The 12,767-nt window shown below is 44.1% G+C and overlaps 1 protein-coding gene across 1 annotated transcript; it reads left to right on the forward strand.

The window, feature by feature from the left end:
* Positions 1 to 1,073: 1,073 nt before the first annotated feature.
* Positions 1,074 to 6,285, forward strand: LOC131271122 (uncharacterized; the record flags this gene model as incomplete). Its single annotated transcript, XM_058272508.1, has 1 exon — positions 1,074 to 6,285. A coding segment is annotated over exon 1 (5,212 nt), but the record flags the coding sequence as incomplete, so codon positions are not given.
* Positions 6,286 to 12,767: the final 6,482 nt, after the last annotated feature.

Raw genomic sequence — 12,767 nt, forward strand, 5'->3', positions numbered from 1 at the left:
GAGGTTTAGAAGGTGCTTAAAGTGACTTAAAAGAGAATGAGACGATGCAAAATGGTGTTTAGAAGGTGCTTAAAGTGACTTTAAAGAGAATGAGACGATGCAAAATGAGGTTTAGAAGGTGCTTAAAGTGACTGTACGATATTGCGACGCCTAAAGGTAGGCCACAGAACTCTACAAGGTTCTGAACAGTTAGGAATTTTGAATTTAACGAAACCCTACAAGTACCAGTTTATGATAACCTGCTGTTCAAAAATAACGGTTAATTGATAACAGTGTCACCGGTCTTAGACATCGCTAACACAACATTTGTGACGTCAGTAAAGGCGTTCAGAAAATCAAATAAACCCAACTTGAGAAAAAACCACTGGTGTTTGTTAGGCTCTGTCCCCAACATACTTAGCATTATAATCCACAGAAAGTCCCTGGCGGGTAGCGATCTGTGGACACTATATTGCGTTCTCTGGTACCGTTGGACAAACCCAGATTTTTGAAACCATTTTCTTCTTTTCTCTATCCACCTGTTGAGTAACAAGTTCCGGAGTAGGCCGTACCCTACATTTTGGTCCTTCGAACCGGATCGGCGCAACGAACCTATCGTGCGCAGATTATTTCATACATTCGTCGTCGGAAGAGGAACTTTCGTCAACCGGACGGGTTGATTGAACATCGGTGGCAGACCACGGACACCACACGAGGCCGATCCAGTGCGCATCGGTGCCTCAAGGGGAGAGAACCCAAGTCGGGAGTTCTCTTCAGTGGATCAGTCCAGCGCTTCGTGCCCAGCGTTTGTTCAACCCAGCGTCTACAGGAATCGTGTATCAACCGGACGGGTTGATTTTCCATCGGTGGCAGACCACGGACACCACACGAGGCCGATCCAGTGCGCATCGGGGCCTCACGGGAAGATAACTCAAGGTGTGAGTTTCCTTCGGTGGTACCGTCCAGCGTCTCATCGCCACGAGAAGTTTACTCAGCGTGATTGTGAGTACCAGTCCAGAGTGTCGTAGCAGTCGACGCTGACAAAACAGTGAAGTGAAAAAGTGAAAAGTGCAACAGACTAACTAATAGCCACAATGAACACTCGCAGTAAAGTGATGCATACCCCGCCACCAGGGAGTGATAATTCAGACGAAGCGGCTACGGAAGCCACGGTGGAACAGTGCGCGAGTGACCACGTGACGGAAACAACCCCACAGCACGTGTCACCAAAACCGTCGACGTCATCGCCAGGTGATCGCGAGTTGGCCGTGTTGCGGGCCAAAATGAAGCTGGCATATCGTCAACTTATGCAGCTTCAGCCGGACATCACCAACAACAAACTCCCTCCGGCCACTGCGCGGGTGCACTTACGCACATTACGGGAACTTCAAGGCACCCACGGCAGGATTATGCAGCACATCATAGATCTCCTGCCAGATGACCTCGAAATCGACATGGACGCCGACGATGCCTTCCGGAAGATCCACACCACCTGCACAGCCATTCTGGAGGCACAGCTGGACGAAACACCAACACCGTCAGCAGCTCCGGTAACTTCGGCAGCGCATCACCTCAGTGTCCCGATGCCAACCTTTGACGGACGCTACGAAGAGTGGCCCAAATTCAAGGCCATGTTCCTCGACATCATGGGAAGGACACCTGTTTCGGATGCAGCAAAGTTACACCACCTGAACAAGGCACTCACCGGAAAGGCAGCAGGGATAATTAACGCAGCAATGGTGAGCAGCAACAACTACAAGAGTGCCTGGGAGGTGCTAGAAAAGCGGTTCGCGAACCCGAGAGCAATCGTCGACAAACACATTGCTGGGTTGCTCCAACTAAAACCCGTGCAACGCGAATCAGCCAGCGAACTTCGATCACTAGTAGAAACGTGTAAGGGTCACGTTGATGGGTTGCAGTTCTTAGAGAAGAACATTGATGAAACCAGCAACCTCATCATCACCCACATCCTCGCGTCGTGTATGGACTCCAGCACTCGTAAGGCATGGGAGCTTACATTGCAGCACGGCGAGTTTCCGGATTTGTTCCGTACGTTCGACTACATCACGCGACAATGTGAAGTGTTGGAGAGCTGCGCAGCAGGCAATACGGACAAACCATCTCGTCCAAAGCCGGCTCCTACTAAAGCGTTCACGTCGACCGTTACGCCGTCACCGACCGCAACATGTGTCATGTGCCAGGACAACCATATGCTCAGCAAGTGCGCGGATTTCATAGCACTGTCGCTACCAGACAAACGGGACAAGCTCCGAAGTTGGAAACGTTGTTTCAACTGTTTCGGAGCTGGTCATCTCAACAAAAGGTGCCCCTCGAAGTGGACGTGTCGCCGATGCCAGCAGAAACATCACACCTTGCTCCACGACGAAGGGACTAGTGCCGCCAGCGAGATCCGTCACGAACAGCCAACATCTGCAGCAGAACACCGTACAGCTACAATATCGCTTCACACGGCGATACCATCGACAGTGTTGCTGTCAACCGTCATGTTGTACATCACTGACAGCGCAGGGAAGAACCATGCTGCAAGGGCTCTCTTGGACAGTGGAGCACAGTCCAACTTCATTACGGGAAGGTTGGCGCAATTCTTAAACCTACCTCGGAAGTCGGTGAGCATTCCGCTGTCGGGGATTGGTGGCAGCCAAGCGACGAACGTAAAGTCATCAGTACGAGCCACCATCCAGTCACGCTGTTCATCATTTTCGACGTCGCTGGAGATGCTGGTACTGCCCAAGCTGTCAGCAGATGTGCCAGCCCATCGTATACACCACAGCCAGTGGACGATTCCAGCAACCTGCGTCTTGGCTGACCCAACATTCCACAAGCCTGGTGGAATCGATATCATCCTGGGTGCGGCGTGCTTCTACGAGCTTTTAAAAACCGGACGCAACTCACTTGGAGAAGGTATGCCGTCACTCCAAGAAACAGCATTTGGGTGGGTTGTAAGTGGCACAGCCCAGATAGCAGAGCAGTCGCTGCCAGTGGTGTGTTCAGTCGCCGTACACACCAACGAGCTGACTACGATGATGCGGAAATTCTTCGCAATAGAAGACGTAGGCAGTCTCCCTAGTTGGAGTATCGAGGAGAGAGCCTGTGAGGACCACTACGCGGCCACTACAAGCAGAGACGAAGCCGGCCGATATGTCGTCCGACTTCCGAGAAAGTCTGACATGATCGGGAAACTAGGTGACTCGCGGACGATCGCCCTCCATCGGTTTCTGGCTATCGAGAGACGTATGCAGCGAGAACCCGAAACAAAAAAGGCATACGTGGAGTTCATGGCCGAATACCTCCGCTTAGGCCACATGACAAAGGTGGCAGCAGCAGTTGATAGTCGGGAAACATTCTACCTCCCACACCATCCTGTTTTTAAGGCCGACAGCACCACCACGAAGTGTCGGGTTGTGTTCGACGCATCCAGCAAGTCATCGACAGGAGTGTCGTTGAATGATACGCTGATGATCGGACCAACAATTCAACAAGATGCTACATCGATCCTGATGCGATTCAGAACTCATCAAATTGCACTGACAGGAGATGTGGCAAAAATGTACCGCCAAGTATGGGTACATCCCAGCGATCGCGCCCTACAGCGCATTCTGTGGCGAGCTTCGCCCCATGATCCCATCGAAGAATATGAGCTGAATACTGTAACTTATGGCACCGCATCTGCACCATTCCTTGCGGTGAGATCTCTGCAACAAACAGTATTGGATCATGGAAGGGACTTTCCAATAGCAGCAGCTCGGTTCGCTGACTTTTACGTGGATGACTTTGTGTCTGGAGCTGATTCACCCGAGGCTGCTCAAACCTTGCAACAGCAAACCGAACAACTGTTTGCCAAAGGTGGATTTGAGCTGCGGAAATGGGCATCAAACGAGGAAGCGGTGTTGCATCATGTGGACCAACAAAGCCGAGCATCCAGCCCATATCCCAACGATGATGACGACGGATCGTTGGCAACACTTGGAATAATATGGGATACGTCAGCGGACACTCTGCGCTTCAAAGTCCAAGCCCCGGATGTCATCGAAGATGCAACCAAACGCAAGGTATTGTCCACCATTGGGAAGATCTACGATCCGGTGGGGTTTGTTGACCCAGTGAAGGCGGTTGCCAAGCAACTTCTTCAACGGGTGTGGAATCTGAAACACGTCAACCAACAACCCTGGGGATGGGATGCTGAACTTCCGCTGCAGCTACGAACGGAATGGCTCAACTTTCTTGAGCAAATGCATTACCTTCACAACATCAGCATTCCGCGAGTCGCCATTAGATCTTCAGTGACCACCATCCAATACCACGTCTTCTGCGATGCTTCGGAGAAAGGATATGGAGCATGCTGCTACATCCGTAGTTGCGATGCCCAGGGACATGGCACAATGGAGCTCTTCGCCTCAAAAACCAAGGTGACACCCCTCAATAGCAAGCACTCTATCGCTCGGCTTGAACTGTGCGCAGCTCAGTTGGCCAGCTTGCTATTCGACCGAGTAAGAGCTGCGGTAAACCCAGGCTCTCTGGCAGTCTTCTGGACAGACTCCATGACTGTGGTACATTGGCTGCGAGCATCACCGAACTCCTGTAAGCCATATGTTGCCAACCGGGTATCGCAGGTGCAACAATTAACAGAAGGTTGCACGTGGCGTCACATCGCAGGAGTCGACAACCCGGCTGACCTTGCTTCGAGAGGATGTTTGGGCAAAGATCTCCTCTCCAGTACGCTATGGTGGCAGGGTCCTTCCTGGATGAGCCTGCCAGAAGATCAATGGCCTCCACCACTGCTTGCGACACCAGATCCTTCAGTGCAAGCAGAGCAGCGAGTAGCAGTTGTGGCATGCGCTGCCATTGAGCTGCCAGCTCATCGCATCTTTACGCTTTTCTCATCGTACTCGAAGCTGAGACGGATGACGGCGTACTGGGTTCAGTATTGGAACCGATGCACCAAACGCCGGTCGTACGAGAACCCCGGCCTGACGACGAAGGACTTGACGGATGCAGAAGAAGTGCTGTGCCGCTTGGCTCAACGAGACCACCTGCAGCAAGAAATCAAGGCCTTGCAGCAAAACAAACCCGTTCCTGCGTCGTCCCCGCTCAAATGGTTACATCCGCAACTGGGAGCTGACGGAATCATCCGAGTTGGAGGACGTTTATCCAACTCATCGCTAGCGGAGGATGTGAAGCATCCACTAGTTGTTCCGGCCAGCCATCCATTCGCTCGTCTGCTGATGGAACATTTTCATAAACAGTTACTTCACGCGGGACCGACTCTGATGCTAAACACGTGCAGACAACGCTTCTGGATTACAAGTGGCCGAAATCTCGCCCGGAAGGTATTTCACCAGTGCCACACCTGCTTCCGCGCCCGACCATCATCGTCAGCAACTATCATGGCTGACCTGCCGGCTGTCCGAGTAACACCGGCCCCTCCTTTTTCGATCACCGGTGTTGACTACTGTGGTCCAGTGTTCCTGAAAGGTGGCCACCGACGGGCGGCGCCCGTGAAGGCATACGTCGCCATATTTGTATGCTTCACCACCCGTGCCGTACACATCGAGCTGGTGTCAAACCTGACAACGGAAGCATTTATAGCAGCATTACGACGGTTTGTGTCTCGTCGTGGTTTGCCATTGGAGTTACACTCGGACAACGCGACGAACTTCAAGGGAGCAGCAAACAAGCTGAACGAGTTGTACAAGCTGTTGCGTACAACTGAACACCAGCAGAGCATTCAAGCTTGGACACTAGAACGCAAAATTTCATGGAAGTTCATCCCACCAAGAGCTCCTCACTTCGGTGGACTATGGGAAGCCGCCGTCAAAACCATGAAGTACCACCTAGTGCGCGTTTTAGGAACGACATCACTTTCGTATGAGGACATGTCTACGCTACTGGACGAGATAGAATGCTGTGTCAACTCCCGGCCTATAACATCGATGTCAGATGACCCACACGATATGACAGCCCTCACTCCTGGACATTTCCTGGTTGGAACGAACCTACAGCTTGTTCCGGACCACTGCTTGCTGTACGAAGCCGAAAACCGGTTGAACCACTGGCGTCATGTTCAACAACTTCGCCAGCACTTTTGGAACCGTTGGCAGAAGGAGTATTTACAACAACTGCAGGCGCGTTCTAAATGGACAAAGGAAGGTACAACCACAGTAACGCCAGGAACGTTAGTTATAATTAAGGAAGATAATGTGCCTTCGGCGTGTTGGCCATTAGCACGCGTAATCGAGGAGCATCCTGGAAAGGATGGCAAAGCGCGTGTCTTTACATTGCGTACAAGTAAGGGAAGTACAGTGACTAGGCCATTGGTAAAGCTGTGTGTATTACCAAAAGCAAACAGTTAAAATTATTCAATTTTAAGGTGGCAGAATGTACGATATTGCGACGCCTAAAGGTAGGCCACAGAACTCTACAAGGTTCTGAACAGTTAGGAATTTTGAATTTAACGAAACCCTACAAGTACCAGTTTATGATAACCTGCTGTTCAAAAATAACGGTTAATTGATAACAGTGTCACCGGTCTTAGACATCGCTAACACAACATTTGTGACGTCAGTAAAGGCGTTCAGAAAATCAAATAAACCCAACTTGAGAAAAAACCACTGGTGTTTGTTAGGCTCTGTCCCCAACATACTTAGCATTATAATCCACAGAAAGTCCCTGGCGGGTAGCGATCTGTGGACACTATATTGCGTTCTCTGGTACCGTTGGACAAACCCAGATTTTTGAAACCATTTTCTTCTTTTCTCTATCCACCTGTTGAGTAACAAGTTCCGGAGTAGGCCGTACCCTACAGTGACTTTAAAGAGAATGAGACGATGCAAAATGAGGTTTAGAAGGTGCTTAAAGTGACTTTAAAGAGAATGAGACGATGCAAAATGGTGTTTAGAAGGTGCTTAAGGTGACTTTAAAGAGAATGAGACGATGCAAAATGGTGTTTAGAAGGTGCTTAAAGTGACTTTAAAGAGAATGAGACGATGCAAAATGGTGTTTAGAAGGTGCTTAAAGTGACTTTAAAGAGAATGAGACGATGCAAAATGGTGTTTAGAAGGTGCTTAAGGTGACTTTAAAGAGAATGAGACGATGCAAAATGAGGTTAAGAAGGTGCTTAAGGTGACTTTAAAGAGAATGAGACGATGCAAAATGAGGTTTAGAAGGTGCTTAAAGTGACTTTAAAGAGAATGAGACGATGCAAAATGGTCTTTAGAAGGTGCTTAAAGTGACTTTAAAGAGAATGAGACGATGCAAAATGAGGTTTAGAAGGTGCTTAAAGTGACTTTAAAGAGAATGAGACGATGCAAAATGAGGTTTAGAAGGTGCTTAAAGTGACTTTAAAGAGAATGAGACGATGCAAAATGGTGTTTAGAAGGTGCTTAAGGTGACTTTAAAGAGAATGAGACGATGCAAAATGGTGTTTAGAAGGTGCTTAAGGTGACTTTAAAGAGAATGAGACGATGCAAAATGATGTTTAGAAGGTGCTTAAGGTGACTTTAAAGAGAATGAGACGATGCAAAATGGTGTTTAGAAGGTGCTTAAGGTGACTTTAAAGAGAATGAGACGATGCAAAATGGTGTTTAGAAGGTGCTTAAGGTGACTTTAAAGAGAATGAGACGATGCAAAATGAGGTTAAGAAGGTGCTTAAGGTGACTTTAAAGAGAATGAGACGATGCAAAATGAGGTTTAGAAGGTGCTTAAAGTGACTTTAAAGAGAATGAGACGATGCAAAATGGTCTTTAGAAGGTGCTTAAAGTGACTTTAAAGAGAATGAGACGATGCAAAATGAGGTTTAGAAGGTGCTTAAAGTGACTTTAAAGAGAATGAGACGATGCAAAATGAGGTTTAGAAGGTGCTTAAAGTGACTTTAAAGAGAATGAGACGATGCAAAATGGTGTTTAGAAGGTGCTTAAGGTGACTTTAAAGAGAATGAGACGATGCAAAATGGTGTTTAGAAGGTGCTTAAGGTGACTTTAAAGAGAATGAGACGATGCAAAATGAGGTTTAGAAGGTGCTTAAAGTGACTTTAAAGAGAATGAGACGATGCAAAATGAGGTTTAGAAGGTGCTTAAAGTGACTTTAAAGAGAATGAGACGATGCAAAATGAGGTTTAGAAGGTGCTTAAAGTGACTTTAAAGAGAATGAGACGATGCAAAATGAGGTTTAGAAGGTGCTTAAAGTGACTTTAAAGAGAATGAGACGATGCAAAATGGTGTTTAGAAGGTGCTTAAGGTGACTTTAAAGAGAATGAGACGATGCAAAATGAGGTTTAGAAGGTGCTTAAATTGACTTTAAAGAGAATGAGACGATGCAAAATGGTCTTTAGAAGGTGCTTAAAGTGACTTTAAAGAGAATGAGACGATGCAAAATGGTGTTTAGAAGGTGCTTAAGGTGACTTTAAAGAGAATGAGACGATGCAAAATGGTCTTTAGAAGGTGCTTAAGGTGACTTTAAAGAGAATGAGACGATGCAAAATGAGGTTTAGAAGGTGCTTAAAGTGACTTTAAAGAGAATGAGACGATGCAAAATGAGGTTTAGAAGGTGCTTAAGGTGACTTTAAAGAGAATGAGACGATGCAAAATGGTCTTTAGAAGGTGCTTAAGGTGACTTTAAAGAGAATGAGACGATGCAAAATGGTGTTTAGAAGGTGCTTAAGGTGACTTTAAAGAGAATGAGACGATGCAAAATGAGGTTTAGAAGGTGCTTAAAGTGACTTTAAAGAGAATGAGACGATGCAAAATGGTGTTTAGAAGGTGCTTAAGGTGACTTTAAAGAGAATGAGACGATGCAAAATGGTGTTTAGAAGGTGCTTAAAGTGACTTTAAAGAGAATGAGACGATGCAAAATGGTGTTTAGAAGGTGCTTAAGGTGACTTTAAAGAGAATGAGACGATGCAAAATGAGGTTTAGAAGGTGCTTAAAGTGACTTTAAAGAGAATGAGACGATGCAAAATGGTGTTTAGAAGGTGCTTAAAGTGACTTTAAAGAGAATGAGACGATGCAAAATAGTGTTTAGAAGGTGCTTAAAGTGACTTTAAAGAGAATGAGACGATGCAAAATGAGGTATAGAAGGTGCTTAAAGTGACTTTAAAGAGAATGAGACGATGCAAAATGAGGTTTGAAAGGTGCTTAAGGTGACTTTAAAGAGAATGAGACGATGCAAAATGAGGTTTAGAAGGTGCTTAAGGTGACTTTAAAGAGAATGAGACGATGCAAAATGGTGTTTAGAAGGTGCTTAAAGTGACTTTAAAGAGAATGAGACGATGCAAAATGGTGTTTAGAAGGTGCTTAAGGTGACTTTAAAGAGAATGAGACGATGCAAAATGAGGTTTAGAAGGTGCTTAAGGTGACTTTAAAGAGAATGAGACGATGCAAAATGAGGTTTAGAAGGTGCTTAAGGTGACTTTAAAGAGAATGAGACGATGCAAAATGAGGTTTAGAAGGTGCTTAAGGTGACTTTAAAGAGAATGAGACGATGCAAAATGGTGTTTGAAAGGTGCTTAAGGTGACTTTAAAGAGAATGAGACGATGCAAAATGGTGTTTAGAAGGTGCTTAAGGTGACTTTAAAGAGAATGAGACGATGCAAAATGAGGTTTAGAAGGTGCTTACAGTGACTTTAAAGAGAATGAGACGATGCAAAATGGTGTTTAGAAGGTGCTTAAGGTGACTTTAAAGAGAATGAGACGATGCAAAATGGTGTTTAGAAGGTGCTTAAAGTGACTTTAAAGAGAATGAGACGATGCAAAATGAGGTTTAGAAGGTGCTTAAAGTGACTTTAAAGAGAATGAGACGATGCAAAATGGTGTTTAGAAGGTGCTTAAGGTGACTTTAAAGAGAATGAGACGATGCAAAATGAGGTTTAGAAGGTGCTTAAAGTGACATTAAAGAGAATGAGACGATGCAAAATGAGGTTTAGAAGGTGCTTAAAGTGACTTTAAAGAGAATGAGACGATGCAAAATGAGGTTTAGAAGGTGCTTAAAGTGACTTTAAAGAGAATGAGACGATGCAAAATGGTGTTTAGAAGGTGCTTAAAGTGACTTTAAAGAGAATGAGACGATGCAAAATGAGGTTTGAAAGGTGCTTAAGGTGACTTTAAAGAGAATGAGACGATGCAAAATGGTGTTTAGAAGGTGCTTAAAGTGACTTTAAAGAGAATGAGACGATGCAAAATGAGGTTTAGAAGGTGCTTAAAGTGACTTTAAAGAGAATGAGACGATGCAAAATGGTGTTTAGAAGGTGCTTAAGGTGACTTTAAAGAGAATGAGACGATGCAAAATGAGGTTTACAATGTGCTTAAAGTGACTTTAAAGAGAATGAGACGATGCAAAATGAGATTTAGAAGGTGCTTAAAGGGACTTTAAAGAGAATAAGACGATGCAAAATGGTGTTTAGAAGGTGCTTAAGGTGACTTTAAAGAGAATGAGACGATGCAAAATGAGGTTTAGAAGGTGCTTAAAGTGACTTTAAAGAGAATGAGACGATGCAAAATGAGGTTTAGAAGGTGCTTAAAGTGACTTTAAAGAGAATGAGACGATGCAAAATGTTGTTTAGAAGGTGCTTAAAGTGACTTTAAAGAGAATGAGACGATGCAAAATGGTGTTTAGAAGGTGCTTAAGGTGACTTTAAAGAGAATGAGACGATGCAAAATGAGGTTTAGAAGGTGCTTAAAGTGACTTTAAAGAGAATGAGACGATGCAAAATGGTCTTTAGATGGTGCTTAAAGTGACTTTAAAGAGAATGAGACGATGCAAAATGAGGTTTAGAAGGTGCTTAAAGTGACTTTAAAGAGAATGAGACGATGCAAAATGGTGTTTAGAAGGTGCTTAAAGTGACTTTAAAGAGAATGAGACGATGCAAAATGGTGTTTAGAAGGTGCTTAAAGTGACTTTAAAGAGAATGAGACGATGCAAAATGGTGTTTAGAAGGTGCTTAAAGTGACTTTAAAGAGAATGAGACGATGCAAAATGAGGTTTAGAAGGTGCTTAAACTGACTTTAAAGAGAATGAGACGATGCAAAATGGTGTTAAGAAGGTGCTTAAAGTGACTTTAAAGAGAATGAAACGATGCAAAATGGTGTTTAGAAGGTGCTTAAAGTGACTTTAAAGAGAATGAGACGATGCAAAATGGTGTTTAGAAGGTGCTTAAAGTGACTTTAAAGAGAATGAGACGATGCAAAATGAGGTTTAGAAGGTGCTTAAAGTGACTTTAAAGAGAATGAGACGATGCAAAATGAGGTTTGAAAGGTGCTTAAGGTGACTTTAAAGAGAATGAGACGATGCAAAATGGTGTTTAGAAGGTGCTTAAGGTGACTTTAAAGAGAATGAGACGATGCAAAATGGTGTTTAGAAGGTGCTTAAAGTGACTTTAAAGAGAATGAGACGATGCAAAATGGTGTTTAGAAGGTGCTTAAACTGACTTTAAAGAGAATGAGACGATGCAAAATGGTGTTTAGAAGGTGCTTAAAGTGACTTTAAAGAGAATGAGACGATGCAAAATGGTGTTTAGAAGGTGCTTAAAGTGACTTTAAAGAGAATGAGACGATGCAAAATGGTGTTTAGAAGGTGCTTAAATTGACTTTAAAGAGAATGAGACGATGCAAAATGGTGTTTAGAAGGTGCTTAAGGTGACTTTAAAGAGAATGAGACGATGCAAAATGAGGTTTAGAAGGTGCTTAAAGTGACTTTAAAGAGAATGAGACGATGCAAAATGGTGTTTAGAAGGTGCTTAAAGTGACTTTAAAGAGAATGAGACGATGCAAAATGGTGTTTAGAAGGTGCTTAAAGTGACTTTAAAGAGAATGAGACGATGCAAAATGGTGTTTAGAAGGTGCTTAAGGTGACTTTAAAGAGAATGAGACGATGCAAAATGAGGTTTAGAAGGTGCTTAAAGTGACTTTAAAGAGAATGAGACGATGCAAAATGGTGTTTAGAAGGTGCTTAAAGTGACTTTAAAGAGAATGAGACGATGCAAAATGAGGTTTAGAAGGTGCTTAAAGTGACTTTAAAGAGAATGAGACGATGCAAAATGGTGTTTAGAAGGTGCTTAAGGTGACTTTAAAGAGAATGAGACGATGCAAAATGAGGTTTAGAAGGTGCTTAAAGTGACTTTAAAGAGAATGAGACGATGCAAAATGGTGTTTAGAAGGTGCTTAAGGTGACTTTAAAGAGAATGAGACGATGCAAAATGGTGTTTAGAAGGTGCTTAAAGTGACTTTAAAGAGAATGAGACGATGCAAAATGGTGTTTAGAAGGTGCTTAAAGTGACTTTAAAGAGAATGAGACGATGCAAAATGGTGTTTAGAAGGTGCTTAAAGTGACTTTAAAGAGAATGAGACGATGCAAAATGGTGTTTAGAAGGTGCTTAAAGTGACTTTAAAGAGAATGAGACGATGCAAAATGGTCTTTAGAAGGTGCTTAAAGTGACTTTAAAGAGAATGAGACGATGCAAAATGGTGTTTAGAAGGTGCTTAAAGTGACTTTAAAGAGAATGAGACGATGCAAAATGGTGTTTAGAAGGTGCTTAAGGTGACTTTAAAGAGAATGAGACGATGCAAAATGAGGTTTAGAAGGTGCTTAACACTAGAATCCAAACTGGGGTCATTTTGACCCCAACGCAGTTTTCGATTTTAATATCTCGAAAACGACTGAATATTTTTACAAAAAAAAATAAGGCTTTTCTTAAAATCCAAAGCTATATCTAAAACAAAAATTTCAGATTTTTCTGTTTGACCAGTTCCGAGAACCAACGTGACTATACCTAGAATGCT

This window comes from Anopheles coustani, unplaced genomic scaffold (genome assembly GCF_943734705.1).
Source record: "Anopheles coustani unplaced genomic scaffold, idAnoCousDA_361_x.2 U_3, whole genome shotgun sequence".
Taxonomy (NCBI): domain Eukaryota; kingdom Metazoa; phylum Arthropoda; class Insecta; order Diptera; family Culicidae; genus Anopheles; species Anopheles coustani.